This window comes from Dendrobates tinctorius, unplaced genomic scaffold (assembly GCF_039654945.1).
Source record: "Dendrobates tinctorius isolate UK_male_01 unplaced genomic scaffold, ASM3965494v1 ptg000241l, whole genome shotgun sequence".
In the NCBI taxonomy this organism is placed as follows: domain Eukaryota; kingdom Metazoa; phylum Chordata; class Amphibia; order Anura; family Dendrobatidae; genus Dendrobates; species Dendrobates tinctorius.
The window spans coordinates 5508704-5524792 of record NW_027361908.1 but is presented as its reverse complement, the minus strand read 5'-3'; the positions used below and the strand labels follow the sequence as shown (position 1 = coordinate 5524792).

Below are 16089 nucleotides of genomic sequence, written 5' to 3'. Positions count from 1 at the left end.
ACATGGATTTTCAAAATAAGTACTCCAGCCTCACCAGTCAACATTCCATTCTGCAGAATGTTAAAGTTGTAAAACTGGGAGTCTGGAAGTATAATTGTAATTATTAATATCTTTCGATTCAATGTCGTTTGCAAATATTTTACTAATACCCTTTTAGGGTACTTTTAGCTTGTAGAAGTGTCTCTGCTGTATGTGATTACACCCATAGCTGAAACTAACATCCCAACATTGGAGATCCACAACCTCAACTTTGGAAGTGTCATCAAAAGATCAGCTAGTTCCTTCTTCTCAATAAAAAGCACAACAGCTCTGACATCGATGTCATTAGAGGAACCCACTGATATTGTGTAAAGTACAGATGTGACACTCTTTAGGCTACGTTCACACAAGCATATAAAAGATAGTCCGAGTTTCATCTAAGACTTGGATGAAAATTTTCTCATGTCTCATCCTTACACAATAGTTTTTAGACATCAGAAGTTACTACATATTTACAAGATTACGTGATGTTTCCTATGTTACCAGTTCATGACCAGACTATTTACCCCCCTTCCTGACCACAGACACTTTTTTTGTACATGAGAGTTTAATGGCTCTATGATTTTTGTCACGCTCTGATATTGGAATAGTTTTTTGCCTCATTTCTTTCACGACACATGGGGTTTAATTTTTATTCTATTTTTTATTTTCCCTTTCTTTTGCTTATATCAGGCGAAAATGTAAAGGAAACTAGGAAACACCTATTTTTCACTGATGATTATGAAAAAACGCTAAAAAACACTTAAATTATATTGCCCTTTCCGTAGAAATTATTTTTATATACTGAACATATTTTTACGGGGGTGGGGGGGTTAGAAACAGTTATTTAGCATAAAATTGTCTTTTGTGCTTTTTTTCTATTATATTTTTGCTTTTTCTTTTTTCATTTATTTTTATATATAGTGTGATCCTCATATGACCTTTGGGAGGGGGTGGGTGGGGGCATTTAAACACATCAATACATTATTTTTTTTGTCGATTTCTGTTGTAACTGGACCTGGTTTATTAGTCCCAGCAACAGAGGCTACATATTAGAGATTTTTGGGTTTCCTAGGTCGCAGCAACTTCTGCTCCCTCCCTATACCCAGTGATCACATATTCACTGGGTCCAGAGAAGAAAGCAGGGGAAGTGCTTCCAAATCTATATACACTGAATTGATTCAGTGCTGTCTATACAGAGATGGAGTGTCATGATCTGAAGTGGATCTGACAGTTTTTTAAAAGCACAGAGTGAACTTTTTTTCCTTTTGGCAAGTTGCCAAAGTGACTTGACTGTCCCCGGTGGTGGTTAGTGGTATCACACCTTAGGTTTCAGTTTAATGTGCACGTAATTGGGAATCAGGTGTGGGCCTCTATAATTGAGTCTCAGGGTGTGCAATCACGGCTGGTGATATTCATTCATTCCTTCATGGATTCTGAGTTTGTGAGAGCCTGGTGGAAGGATGGAGCTGAGGAGGAGTCCTGCGCAGCTTAGCCAGGGGGGACGTGTGTCAGCTATGGTGTCTGGACGAAGGGCTGGCATGGCGTGGTGGGGTCGCAGTGATGGTGTCAGCGGGAAGTGTCTGCATGGACTGGTGGAGTGGCGACTATGGAGAGTGGCACTCACCATGTGGGACTTGGCTGCTGAGCTGGACTCAAGCATGCTTGACTTCGTGTCAGAAGCTGAACTCGTCTTTGGGACTCTGTTACTAAGCAGCAGCAACTGGTGGTGGACTCTGCTCCAAGACTGCTCTATGGTGAAGGATCCTGTTATGGTGATGGATCCCGGTGGAGGAGAAGACGCACGCAGGTGGAGGGCTCTGTTGCAGGAGCATAAGCACAGAGCATAAAGCTAAGTGGTGTCCCCCTGTATTGTCTCTTTCCCTCATGTGTGTTGTTAGTGCAGTGGTGGGATTAGTTTCCGCACCGACCAATTCCCTAGTGAGGGTTTAGGGTCAGGGCGAGCAAGGGCGTTGAGGTACGCGTGCGGCGCCCGGTGTGGAACCGGCATAGGGAACGTTAGGAGTGCAGGGACACTGGCTCAGGGGAGCTCAGGAGGTCTCCAATTCCCTTTTCCCTATCGCAGGGCCCACCATTGTTAATGTTTCCCAGGTCCCCCTTATTATTTAAATTCGCCGTACTGGAGGCGGGGTTTCCAGAATTTATATTAACGTGTAATACCTAAATTCGCCAGGTGGAGGCGGTGTATCCATCTGCACGTTTTATTATTTAAATTCGCCCCACTGGAGGCGCTGTATCCAGGGTCACGTGTGTTATGGGTTCGCCTTGCGGTAACATCTGCGCCCAGACACACAGTGACCGTGACATGGAGAAGATAAACATTTTAATAAGCCATGTTCATCTTCACTCTGGAAAATATGGTTGTGTGTGACAACAGCTTCCCTCCGCCACAGCTGTACGATCTAGTGAAAGCTGATTAGACTGTATTGATGTTTTAGATTGTCAGTGTAGGAATAAGAGAGGACTGTCCGCATGTTTATGGTCTATGGGCAGTCCTTTAGTAGTTAAAGAATAGCAATGTATCTGAAAAAAAACACATGCTATATACAGTGGAATAGTATCCTATTTTCTTTTGCACACCTACTGACTTGAATAGGCAAGTCTCATCTGACACATGGAAGAAACAGCTGGAGAAATTACATTAGCGTTTGATATCCCTAATTAAGCATGTTAGGATCTGACACGCCTGGTCAATTGTATTATGGCCTAATAACACCTCTGATCAACCATATAAGGGTCTGTTCACACCCCTGGTCAATCACGTTAGGGTCTGATGCCCCTATTCAAGCACAATGAGGTCTGTTCACATCCTTGATCAAGCACAGCAGGGTCTGTTTACACCTCTGATCAACCAAATTAGAGTCAGACACCCCTTAAAATATTTCCTCTCTCTCATTATTCTGGAATTTGGCAAATTATGGCAATTCTAATTAAACTAAAAAGGGAAAGGTTTATTCTGATTTCATATCAGATATTGAAAAAACAATGAGGCTATGGAGAACAACATTGGAAGTCAACTCAAGACAACTAGCACAAATGGCCATCAAATGGTGATGCACTGTCCCCATTGCTGTTCTGCATAGGCTTGAACCCCCTCAGTCAGATACTTACAGAGTCTGGCTATGGATACAAGTTCAAGAGTGGAAGCACCATCAGCCACCTCCTCTACAGGATGACATCAAGCTGTATGCGAAAAATGAATGAGACATCAATTCACTGATCCACCTGACCAGGATCTACAGTGAAGACATCGGGATGTCCTTCGGACTGGAGAAATGCGGCTGGTTGGTAATAAAAAGAGGCAAGGTAGTCAGGCCTAATGGAGTGGAATTACCAGCAGGGAACATAGCAGATGTACAGGCAAGCTACAAGTACCTCGGCATCCCACAGGGATACGGTAACCATGATGAGGAGGCAAGGAAAGCAGCAACATCCTAATACCATCAAAGGGTAAGACAGGTCCTGAAGAGCCAGCTCAATGGGAAGAATAAAATCCATGCCATCAATACATTTGCCCTGCCAGTTATCATACCCTGCTGGCATAGTGTGCTGGCCAAAAGAAGAGATGGAAGCTGCAGATGTGAAGACAATGCATGAAGGTCTCCACCCTAAGTCTAGCACCCAAAGATTGTATACCAACAGAAAGGAGGTGGTCGAGGCTTGATAAGCATCCAAGCCACCATCACAGATGAAACAAGAAGTATCCAGGAATACATCAGAAAAATGGCACCAAAAGATGAGATGGTGAGAGAAAGCCTAAGGCAGCAACAAGAACAGATCTGAAAGGAATAACAGGAACATGAAGCGCCATGGAAAGACAAGCCACTGCATGGGAGGTACCATCAACAGATAATGAAGGAGGCTGACATGAAGAAATCCTACCAGTGGCTGGAGAAAGCTGGACTCCGAGACAGCACAGAGGCACTAATCATAGCGGCACAAGAGCAAGCACTAAGTACCAGATCCATAGAAGCAGGAATTTACCATACAAGACAAGACCCAAGAAGCAGACTATGCAAAGAAACCTCAGAATCAGTCCAACACATAGTGGCAGGATGCAAAATGCAAGCAGGAACAGAGTATACCAAACACCACAATCAAGTAGCAGGAATTATCAGAAATGGAACAAATCGTATATAAAATACTATGTCAAGCACAAATTAAAGGGGTTGTCCGGGCTTTTCACATAATCTCAGTGCATATCTTGGCTGCAGAATGCTGACAATAAGTAATTTACCTTCTGTGGCCAGTTTGCAGGGTTTGCTAGATATCAGCTCTTGCTTGTAATAAAAACGTCCAGGGGGGTGTGTTCTGGAATTGAAATGAGAACTGGTCATTTCCTCCTACTCTACTAAAAACATGCCCTCTATAGCAACAACCTCACCCTCCATAGCAACAGGCCCTCCCCGACCACATGAACAAGCCCTCCTCACACAGTAACAAATCCTCCCCCTCTAGCAGCCTCAGTGCAGAGAGCAGCTGCTCCTCCCCCAGACACACGCTGAACAGTGATCTATGGAAAGTGAAACTAGTGAGGAGGAAACGACCAGTTCTCATTTCAATGCCAGAACACACGCCCCCGGACATTTTTCTTACAAGCAAGAGATGATATCTAGCAAACGCTGCAAACTGGTGACAGAAGGTAAATTACTTATTGTCAGCATTCTGCAGCCCAGATATGTACTGAAATTATGTGAAAAGCCCGGACAACCCCTTTAAGATAAGATCCTATAAGAAAAATTGTGCAATAAAGACAATAAAAGTATATTAATAGTATATTAAATCAAATTTTGTATTGAGTATGCAAAATATTATTTAACACAGTAAAACTAGCTGAATAAAGCGGAGCACGTTTTGAATAATATTTATCATAAATTTCATACAGTCAAGTAAAATTGCCCCCAAATTTTTTTTTATATATAAAATGTAAATAATTTACTGCAAAACACTACAATAACATATACATCACAATCAAAGTTAATAGAAAAGAGTATGCACCAAAATTGAATCCATAGAAATATATCTAATAATTAATATATAAAAAAGTGCTAAAGTGCATAAAATAAAACAAAAAATAAATGTATATGTAATCAATGTGGAAGGAACTAGTTGGTGAGGCACAATAAAATGTGCTGCAGTGCAAAAAAGCTAATTAGACAAAGCACAATGCAAAGTGCTATAGTACAAAGAGTTAATTAAATAACACTGCAAGTAACCTATTTAACCAGGACACTATGGAAAGTGCTGCAGTGCAATAATATAGAGCACTATAGAAAGTGCTCAATGCAAGGAGACCAAAGTGCAAGATGCTGCAGTAAAAATAACTAGTAAAAGGGCATAAATTACCAGAGTCTAAAACGTGCTGCTGGGTCCCCATGTGCGTTTCGGCACTTTGCCTTCTTCCGGGGGGCGTGTATAGTCCAAAGCAGGGATTATTAACTATTTATAGGGCAATTGCCCAATGACAGGCTGAGAGAATATCATGTGCGCTGCTGTGTAAACAGCGCATGCGCAAGAGACCCACCACGCTCACATCACCCAAGGCGTCACCACGGCAACGCGCAAACAACCCGGAGACCACGTCCACGTTAGTCACGTGAGCGGCACCCGAGCGAGAGCACGGCGCCATGGTGAGAGACGCCACAGGGGATGCAAGCCGAGGCAGGAAAGTCACACATGCGATCTACCAGCACAGAGATATGATAGAGCACTTGGAAACTGTGTGTTACAATAAATGCATGTTAACCAAATAGGTTCAAGTGCCCAGTATGGACACAATATTCAGAAAGAATTAGAAACCAAATGGATATGGATGAAATGAAGGGAATTGGATGCCAAAAAAATGATATATAAGTAAAATAAAAAATATAGAAAAATATATAGAAGAATATATAGAGAAATAGAAGTGAATGGGGCATAAAAATATGACCAGTTGAGAATAAATATAAGTGAAAGGATGTGTAATAAGGAAATAATAAAAGCAGAGATGAAGAAAAAAGAATAAAAGAATAAAAATTAAAATAAAAAAAAATATATAAAAAAATATAAGAACCCCCATCTGTGGACGTAGGGCAGTCAGACTATCCTCATGGAGTCGGTTTCTAACCGTTTGTGCTGACACATGCACATTTGCGGCCTGCTGGAGGTCATTTTGCAGGGCTCTGGCAGTGCTCCTCCTTGCACAAAGGCTGAGGTAGCGGTCCTGCTGCTGGGTTGTTGCCCTCCTACGGCCCCCTCCATGTCTCCTGGTAGCGCCTCCAGCCTCTGCACACTATGCTGACAGACACAGCAAACCTTCTTACCACAGCTCGCATTGATGTGCCATCCTGGATGAGCTGCACTACCTGAGCCACTTGTGTGGGTTGTAGAGTCCGTCTCATGCTACCACAAGTATGAAAACACAACCAACATTCAAAAGTGACCAAAACATGAGCCAGAAAGCATTGGCAATGAGATGTGGTCTGTGGTCCACACCTGCAGAACCGAACCACTCCTTTCTGAGGGTGTCTTGATAATTGCCAATAATTTCTGTTGTCTATTCCACTTGCACAACAGCATGTGAAATTTATTGTCAATCAGTGTTGCTTCCTAAGTGGACAGTTTGATTTCACAGAAGTTTGATTCACTTGGAGTTATATTCTGTTGTTTAAGTGTTCCCTTTATTTTTTTGAGCAGTGTATATATATATATATATATATATATATATATATATATATATATATATATATATATATAACACGTGAAGAAAGAGAAAAACGTGGACGGCACCGCTGTTACCATATAACGTCTGGTGGTGTGCGGTATCCGAAGCACTGGATGCTGGCAGTTTCGGGTGCTGGTCTGGAAATCCACAATGCGAATATATCCAAAAGGAAAGAGACCGCACTCCATGAGCTGGTGTAAACAACGCTTGATTTATTGGCACATGCGGTACATGTCGGCCGGGGGAGTGATATCAGGAGAGGAAAAACAGCTGACAACGGCCGTTTCGCGCTATCAAAGCCCGTCGAAGTGCTTTGAGAGCACGAAACGGCCGTTGTCAGCTGTTTTTCCTCTCCTGATATCACTCCCCCGGCCGACATGTACCGCATGTGCCAATAAATCAAGCGTTGTTTACACCAGCTCATGGAGTGCGGTCTCTCTTTCCTTTTGTATATATATATATATATTTACACACACACACACACATATACATATATATATTTATTTTTCTTTCATCTTTTACTTTTTAAAAATTACAAAAAGCTAAATGGGAAAATGTAAAATTCTGGGCACTCCTGGAAATTTGTGTGCTCAGATAACTTTAACCAAGGGTTCAGAACTTAATTAGCCTGTAAGGCTGTGTGCTCACGTTGCATTTTTTAAGCATTTCCGTCGCGTTTTTGCTGCTGCGGAAACGCTTAAAAAACGCATTCCCATGCAATCCTATGGGATTCAGCAGTTGCTGCGCCTATGCTGTGGATTTTTCCGCTGCGGAATCGCATAGTGGTAAAATTCGCAGCATGTCCACTAATTCTGCGGATTCCTCCGCCATAGGATTGCATTGAAACGCTCACTTTACGCATGTGGCTATGCCCACCATGCGTAAAGTGAGCGCTTCATGTGCGGATGGAACCTAGGGTCTGGAGGAGAGGAGACCATATTCCTGTAAAAAATAGAATTAAAATAAAAAATAGGGATATACTTACCCTCTGTCGGCCCCCGAAGTACTCCCGGTCCTCATTGGCGCTGCCGGCAACTTCTGTTCCAAGGGATGCATTGCGCGAATGACCTCTGATGACGTAGCGGTCTCCGCAGCACTTCTGCAACGTGGGTACATAGCATTAGGATTATGGCTTGTTCATTATTATCATTAGGAAAGGCCAGGTGATGCACACTTCCCAGCTTTATAAAAACCCAGCCTCCTCTAACTTTGTGGCAAAAAAACAGCAGCCATGGGTCTTTCTAAGCAGCTGCCTAGCACTCTGAAAAAGAAAATGGTGGAGGCCCACAAAGCAGGAGAAGGCTATAAGAAGATAGTAAAGCGTTTTCAAGTTGCCCTTTCTTCAGTTTGAAATGTAATTAAGAAATGTCAGTTAACAAGAACAGTGGAGGTCAAGATAAGGTCTAGAAGACCAAGCAAAAATCTCACTTAGAGCTGCTCGTAGAAAAGAACAGTGGAGGTCAAGATAAGGTCTAGAAGACCAAGCAAAATCTCACCTAGAGCTGCTCGTAGAATTACTAGGGAAGCAAATCAGAATCACTGCTTGACTGCAAAAGACCTTCAGAAAGATTTAGCAGACGCTGGAGTTGTGGTTCATTGTTCTACTGTTCAGAGACACCTGCAAAAATATGGCCTTCATGGAAGAGTAATCATAAAAAACCTCTCCTGTGTCCTCAACAAAAAATTCAGAAACAGAAGTATGCAAAAGAACATCAAAACAAGCTTGATGCATTTTGGAAGCAAATTCTGTGTACCGATGAGGTTAAAATAGAATTCTTTGGCCACAATGATCAAAGGTATATGTGGAGAAAAAGGGCACAGAATTTCAGGAAAAGAACATCTCGCCAACAGTGATGAGCGAGTATACTCGTTACTCGGGTTTGCCTGAGCATGTTCGGGTGATCTCCGAGTATTTTGGCATGCTCGGACATTTAGTTTTCGTTGCCTCAACTGTATGATTTGCGGCTGCTGGACAGGCTGAATACACGTGAGGAATGCCTGTTTGTTAGGGATTTCCTACATGTATTCAGCCTGTCTACAAGTCGCAAATCATGCAGCTGAGGCAACGAAAACTAAATCTCAGAGCACGCTAAAATACTTGGAGACCACCTGTGCATGCGCTAGGAAACACGAGTAATGAGTATACTTGCTCATCACTACTCGCCAATAGCCTGGGGGTCGATCAATCATGCTTTGGGGCTGTGTTGCAGCCAATGGCATGGGGAACATTTCACGGGTAGAGGGAAGAATGGATTCAATGAAATTTCAATAAATTCTTGATGCAAACATAACACCATTTGTAAAAAAGCTGCAGTTGAAAAAACAATGGATAATGATACTAAATATACATCAAAATCCACAAGAAACTACCTCAAAAGGCACAAGCTGAAGGTTTTACAATGGCCCTCACAGTCTCCTGATCTGAACATCATTGAAAATCTGTGGCAAGAACTCAAAATAACAGTGCATGCAAGATGACTCAGGAATCTCACAGAACCGGAAGAATTTTCCAAGGAAGAATGGCTGAAAATCCATCAAATAAGAATTGAAAGACTCTTGGCTGGTTACAAAAAGCGTTTACAAGCTGTGATACTTTCAAATGGAGGTGCTACTAGGTGCTAACCATGCAGGGTGCCAAAAAACGATTGCATCAGCCCATTTTCCTTCTTGTAATATGTAAGCTGAAAACATCACTGCCATGCGCCCTGTCACGTGCCTGATGACATCAGCTGCTAGCCTCTGATTGGCCAGCTGCGTGTATTGACGTGCATGTGCCTGATGGGTCTGGGCATCACAATACACTTCAAATGTGTTAGGAACGGCGGATCGCACTAAATAAAAATATAAATAAAGTGCGCTCGCCGCTCGGGGTCCACCGTGCAGTAGGTGAAATAACCGCTGCTAAGTGGTGGCAGGAGCAATATGGAGGCATTGCACACAGGGTTAAACTCCACCCAGAGCAATCTCAGTTAAACTCACGGAGATGCCAAAAGTACAAACATAAATAACGGAGCCTGTTGTAGTCACAGGACTCAGTAAAAAACGCACACACGGTATACAGTCACAGGAGTAGCCCAAGACGGCGGCACTACGTCCATCTAGACCTACCGTGTGCGCGGCGTTGCAACTGCGAACGCGAGGCTGCTACTGCAGCGCGGCATGGACACTGCCGCCAAACGACAAAGGCAAGGCGCAAGCGCAATGTCGGACGCTAGCAGCTGTGCAAGTTGAAGCAGAGGAGCGCTGGCGTGAAACTAACTCAGTCCCTATTCACATGCGTAATATCAGAGGGAAGGGGTTTCAAATGAGTCAGTCACCAGAATCATGCATCCGTCCTCATGCACACAGCAGCAAGTATGACTATACTAGCACATGGCGGAATAGCCATGCGTGCCTTTTATAGCAGCCGGGACCTTCTGCGCGCTTCCAGATCTCTGAGATGGACCAATGAGAACTGGAGCGGGACCTGAGCACATGACTCCCGATCTCCAATGGGAGATCGTCCCATAAGCATGCCCAGTAAGAGGGCAGAAGGACTTAGCCTCAGGAAAGATTTGCTGCAAGGCAATCTCCTCTGCAATCTCCTCTGCAGTGGAAAAATAGGAGGAGAGTGCAGAATGTGAGGGTCTGGATCCCTGCTGAGTAAACGCAGGAATCCGACTCCTAACAAAATGGATGTGCGTCCGAGGACGAACATATAGCTGAAGTTTCTGCTGTTGTCAGTGTGCCCCCAACATGCCAGGCCCAGTCGCAGTGACAACCGCTGCGACTGTAAGCGCTACACCACTGTTAGGGTCTGTTTACACCCCTGATCAGCCCTACTGTTACACACCTGTCCTGGGTCTGGGCTCTTTTCCCTTCATGCAGGTCCGCTAAACATTCTTGCCTGTCTTTGCATGTGTACTCTCATGTGTTTATCTACCTAGGCCTATATAAGGCCTACCAAGACACACACCTGTAAGACTTTTCATTTTTATGTGCATACATCTCTGTCAGCAATCTCCATGCCATCTCCTGGCTGCCTGCAGCATCCAGTAACTCAGTTACCTCTCTGCCTACGGATTTCAGTACCTCTGCTACCTTTTCCCAGTCTTCAAGAACGTCTGCTACTTTTCCACCTGCTGCTTCCAAGATTTATCCTGTCTGCCTGCGGTTTCCAGGATCTCTACCTGTCTGCAGTCTCCAGGAATTTTCCTGTCTCCCTGCGCGGCTTCCAGTATCTTTGCTACTAGTTTCCAGTCTTAAAGGACCTCTGCTACCTGTCCCTGGTCTTCCAGGTCATCTGCCACGTGTCTGCCTACAGCTTTCAGAACATTTCCTCTCTGCCTGCAGTTTCCAAGATCTCTGCCACCTTTTCCTGGTCTTCCAGGACCACTGCTATGTGTCTGCCTATGCCTTGATGGGCAACTTTGATCAGCACGAGGCTTCTAGTAACGTTGCTACCATTCTGCAGTCTCCAGGACATCCCTTGAAAGGCATGCAGCTACCAGTATCACTGCTACCTGTTTCAAGTCTTCCAGGATCATTGCTACCTGTTCCACTTCCCAGTCTTTCAGGACCTCTGCCACATGTGCGTCAGCAACTTTCAGAAAGTTATCTGTCCCCCTGCAGCTTCCAGGATCTCTACTATCTGTTCCTAGTATTTAGGACCTCTGCTGCAAGTCCCCCAGTGGTTTCCAGAACGTTTCCTGTCCGCTTGCGGCTTCCAGGACCTTTGCTTTGTTTGTGGTCTCCCAGACAACTCTAGTCTGTTGGTAGCAATATCTCTGCTTCCTGTCTGCGGTCTCCCAGACTTTTCTGATCCTGTCTGCGGCTTCCAGTACCTCTTCTACCTGTTTGCCATTTTCCGTACCTCTTTTAACTGTCTCCGGTGTTCCTCATCTACCTGCTGCTCTTGTGCCAATCCGGACAGTGTACTTTGAGGATCCACCTCACCCTGTGAGCAGAATACCAAGACCATGGCTCCCAAAGGAGCAGCAGCAACAACACCATTATGGACATATTTCAGAGGAGCCTCAAAAGAAGGGGTACTGTTACATACCTGTCCCGGGTCTGGGCTTTGCTCCCTTCAAGGCAGTACAGTAAACCTTCTTGTGCTCTATGTTTGGGTTTTACAACTAGACTGGCATGCTCCCATGTGTTCATCCACCTAAGCCTATATAAGGTCTACCAAGACACACACCTGTGTCTTGGTATTAAGACGTTTACCATAGTTTGTTTGTGCACAGCTCAATGACTCAGGTCTCCAGGACATCTCCTGTCTGCTTGCGGATTTTCAGTGCCACTGCAACCTGTCTGTGATCGTCAAGGAGCTCTACCTGTTCCCAGTCTTCTAGGACCTCTGCTATGTGTCCATCTGTGGCCTACAAGACATTTCCTGTCGACCTGCAGATTCCAGGTTCTCTGCTACTTATTCTCGATCTTCCAGGGTGTCTGCTACATGTCAGCCTGTAGCAGCCAGGACCTCTGCTATCTGTCTGCAGTATCTCAGATGTCTCCAGTATGTCTGCAGCTTCCAGTAGCTCTGCTACCTGTCTACCTCACCTGACTGCTCTTCTGATCCCCATAGCCGTGTGCCCAACCAGACCTTGGGCTTCGAGGATCTACCTTGCCCAGTGGGCCAAACACATAATAGAGTCTGACCACACCTCCAGTCAATCACATTAGCGTGTGACGCCCCTGGCCAAGCCCATTCGGGTCTGACGCCCCTGGCCAAGCCCATTCGGGTCTGACGCCCCTGGCCAAGCACATTAGGGTCTGACGCCCCTGGCCAAGCACATTAGGGTCTGACGCCCCTGACCAAGCACATTAGGGTCTGACGCCCCTGACCAAACACATTAGGGTATGACGCCCCTGACCAAACACATTAGGGTCTGACGCCCCTGACCAAACACATTAGGGTCTGACGCCCCTGACCAAGCCCATTACGGTCCGACGCCCCTGGCCAAGCCCATTCGGGTCTGACGCCCCTGGCCAAGCCCATTCGGGTCTGACGCCCCTGGCCAAGCCCATTCGGGTCTGACGCCCCTGGCCAAGCCCATTCGGGTCTGACGCCCCTGGCCAAGCACATTAAAGGTCTGACGCCCCTGGCCAAGCACATTAGGGTCTGACGCCCCTGACCAAGCACATTAGGGTCTGACGCCCCTGACCAAACACATTAGGGTATGACGCCCCTGACCAAGCACATTAGGGTATGACGCCCCTGACCAAGCACATTAGGGTATGACGCCCCTGACCAAGCACATTAGGGTCTGACGCCCCTGACCAAGCACATTAGGGTCTGACGCCCCTGACCAAGCACATTAGGGTCTGACGCCCCTGACCAAGCCCATTAGGGTCTGACGCCCCTGACCAAGCACATTAGGGTCTGACGCCCCTGGCCAAGCACATTAGGGTCTGACGCCCCTGACCAAGCACATTAGGGTCTGACGCCCCTGACCAAACACATTAGGGTATGACGCCCCTGACCAAGCACATTAGGGTATGACGCCCCTGACCAAGCACATTAGGGTATGACGCCCCTGACCAAGCACATTAGGGTCTGACGCCCCTGACCAAGCACATTAGGGTCTGACGCCCCTGACCAAGCACATTAGGGTCTGACGCCCCTGACCAAGCCCATTAGGGTCTGACGCCCCTGACCAAGCACATTAGGGTCTGACGCCCCTGGCCAAGCACATTAGGGTATGATGCCCCTGACCAAGCACATTAGGGTCTGACGCCCCTGACCAAGCCCATTAGGGTCTGACGCCCCTTGATCACGTGTCCTATTTTATTCATGTAAGAATGTGCTGTTGAACATGCGCTTTTTCAGCTTCAGTTACTCCACCTGTGAAGACCCCTGCACTAGACCACTGAGTAGCCAGCTATGTCCCAGTAATATCCGGCCGGTAGTGCACGTTACCCCCTCCTGTGGTCCTGCTGCTGGGCCTCTCCGGGAGGAGCTCGCTGCAGTTTTCTCATAAATCCCAGAAACTCCTTGATGTCATTGTCGAAGGTTGCAATCACCGGGTTCTTGCCATCTATAGCCCCGTAGAAGGCGGCCGGCAGCGGCTCCATGCTGCAGGTCTGCTGTGACACGGAAGGACTCTGTATACCGCAGGAGCTGTTGCTAGGAGACCGTCTCCATAGGAACGACGCACTGAGCTGCCTGCACAACGAACGCTGCGTGAGGACGCAGAGAGCGCATGACGTCACGCGTTCCACGAGTGAGAGCATCGCTGTGTGCCGGAGGTAGCGTCTAGATCGGAGGTGATCTAGTGAGGACCTCATTGAAACAACTCCAATCTAGGACCTCACTGTAACGCCTCAGGAGCCAGAATGGCGCTGCTGGAGCGAGGACCTCACTGTAGCGCCTCAGTGCTGAGGAGCCCAGAATGGCGCTGCTGGAGCGAGGACCTCACTGTAACGCCTCAGTGCTGAGGAGCCCAGAATGGCGCAGCTGGAGCGAGGACCTCACTGTAACGCCTCAGTGCTGAGGAGCCCAGAATGGCGCTACTGGAGCGAGGACCTCACTGTAACGCCTCAGTGCTGAGGAGCCCAGAATGGCGCTACTGGAGCGAGGACCTCACTGTAACGCCTCAGTGCTGAGGAGCCCAGAATGGCGCAGCTGGAGCGAGGACCTCACTGTAGCGCCTCAGTGCTGAGGAGCCCAGAATGGTGCTGCTGGAGCGAGGACCTCACTGTAACGCCTCAGTGCTGAGGAGCCCAGAATGGCGCTGCTGGAGCGAGGACCTCACTGTAGCGCCTCAGTGCTGAGGAGCCCAGAATGGCGCTGCTGGAGCGAGGACCTCACTGTAACGCCTCAGTACTGAGGAGCCCAGAATGGCGCAGCTGGAGCGAGGACCTCACTGTAGCGCCTCAGTGCTGAGGAGCCCAGAATGGTGCTGCTGGAGCGAGGACCTCACTGTAACGCCTCAGTGCTGAGGAGCCCAGAATGGTGCTGCTGGAGCGAGGACCTCACTGTAGCGCCTCAGTGCTGAGGAGCCAGAATGGCGCTGCTGGAGCGAGGACCTCACTGTAGCGCCTCAGTGCTGAGGAGCGCAGAATTTCAGATTTCGGAATAAATTCTTGGACTTTTGTGCGCTACCAGATAAAATCACTAATCCAGTGTTTAGGAGAAAGATTAATCCATTTATTTCCCAACGCGTTTCGAAATGTATACCATTTCTTCTTCAGGGGATGACATATATGATCAAACAGAACTGTCACAGATTATATAGAACAAAGGTTCAAAAAAAGATTCAAAAAATGGCGCCAAAAGGTCACATGTCATCTGGTACAAATGTCAGAGTTCAAAGTGTCATAGTTAAATTGATGTATTAGTTAGTCTAACATCATTAAAAACATATTACTTTTATTATTTCATAGATAAAAGAAAGAAGAAAAGAATAAAGGGATGGGAAGACAAAGAACAAAAAAAGAACAAAAAAGGGAGACACGTGGAAAACGAACTCCTGACATCCGAAAATAAAATTGGCACAGTGGGTGTCTCAAACCACTATACCAGGATCGGGTCATACCTCACTGTAACGCCTCAGTGCTGAGGAGGGCAGAATGGCGCTGCTGGAGCGAGGACCTCACTGTAACGCCTCAGTGCTGAGGAGCCCAGAATGGCGCTGCTGGAGCGAGGACCTCACTGTAACGCCTCAGTGCTGAGGAGCCCAGAATGGCGCTGCTGGAGCGAGGACCTCACTGTAACGCCTCAGTGCTGAGGAGCCCTGAATGGCGCTGCTGGAGCGAGGACCTCACTGTAACGCCTCAGTGCTGAGGAGGGCAGAATGGCGCTGCTGGAGCGAGGACCTCACTGTAACGCCTCAGTGCTGAGGAGCCCAGAATGGCGCTGCTGGAGCGAGGACCTCACTGTAACGCCTCAGTGCTGAGGAGCCCAGAATGGCGCTGCTGGAGCGAGGACCTCACTGTAACGCCTCAGTGCTGAGGAGCCCAGAATGGCACTGCTGGAGCGAGGACCTCACAAATGATGTAGATTGGTCATCACTGACAGGACAGAATGGAGCTGGAGCTCCTCATATAGACTCCATTCTAGTCCCCTCTTCTGGCTTTTTAGGCTATGTGCAAACGTAGCGGAACTCTCGCGGAAGTTACCGCGAGAATTCTCGAATTCCATTCCGCGGGAAAATCGCATTTTAAATTCCTGCAATTTTCCCGCGGAAAAACTAGCAATTTGCAAGCGTAATTAGCTTGCAGAATGCTAGCGTTTTCCAAGCGATCTGCAGCATCGCTTGGAGAACTGATTGACAGGTTGGTCACACTCGTCAAACATAGTGTTTGACGAGTGTGACCAACTTTTTACTATTGAGGCTGCCTATGCGGCATCAATAGTAAAA

At 46.8% G+C, this 16089-nt stretch overlaps 1 protein-coding gene and 1 long non-coding RNA gene across 6 annotated transcripts in view; one reads left to right on the top strand and one right to left on the bottom strand.

Annotated features, from left to right (window-relative positions):
• The window catches only part of CFAP54 (cilia and flagella associated protein 54), a 703284-nt gene extending 689399 nt beyond the window's left edge, over positions 1 to 13885 (bottom strand). For 4 of the 5 annotated variants that reach the window (XM_073556932.1, XM_073556934.1, XM_073556933.1 and 1 more), the window contains exon 1: positions 13647 to 13885. In XM_073556932.1, coding sequence (XP_073413033.1) covers positions 13647 to 13801 — 155 coding nt within the window. In that variant the 5' untranslated portion in view covers positions 13802 to 13885. Of the gene's footprint in view, positions 1 to 12286; positions 12311 to 13646 lie in introns of those variants that run through there. The other variant, XM_073556936.1, reaches the window with a different exon arrangement.
• Positions 13886 to 13902: 17 nt separating this feature from the next.
• LOC141060625 (uncharacterized) lies at positions 13903 to 15245 on the top strand. Its single transcript, XR_012222733.1, has 2 exons — positions 13903 to 13993; positions 15113 to 15245. It is a non-coding gene; the product is annotated as an uncharacterized lncRNA (long non-coding RNA).
• Positions 15246 to 16089: the final 844 nt, after the last annotated feature.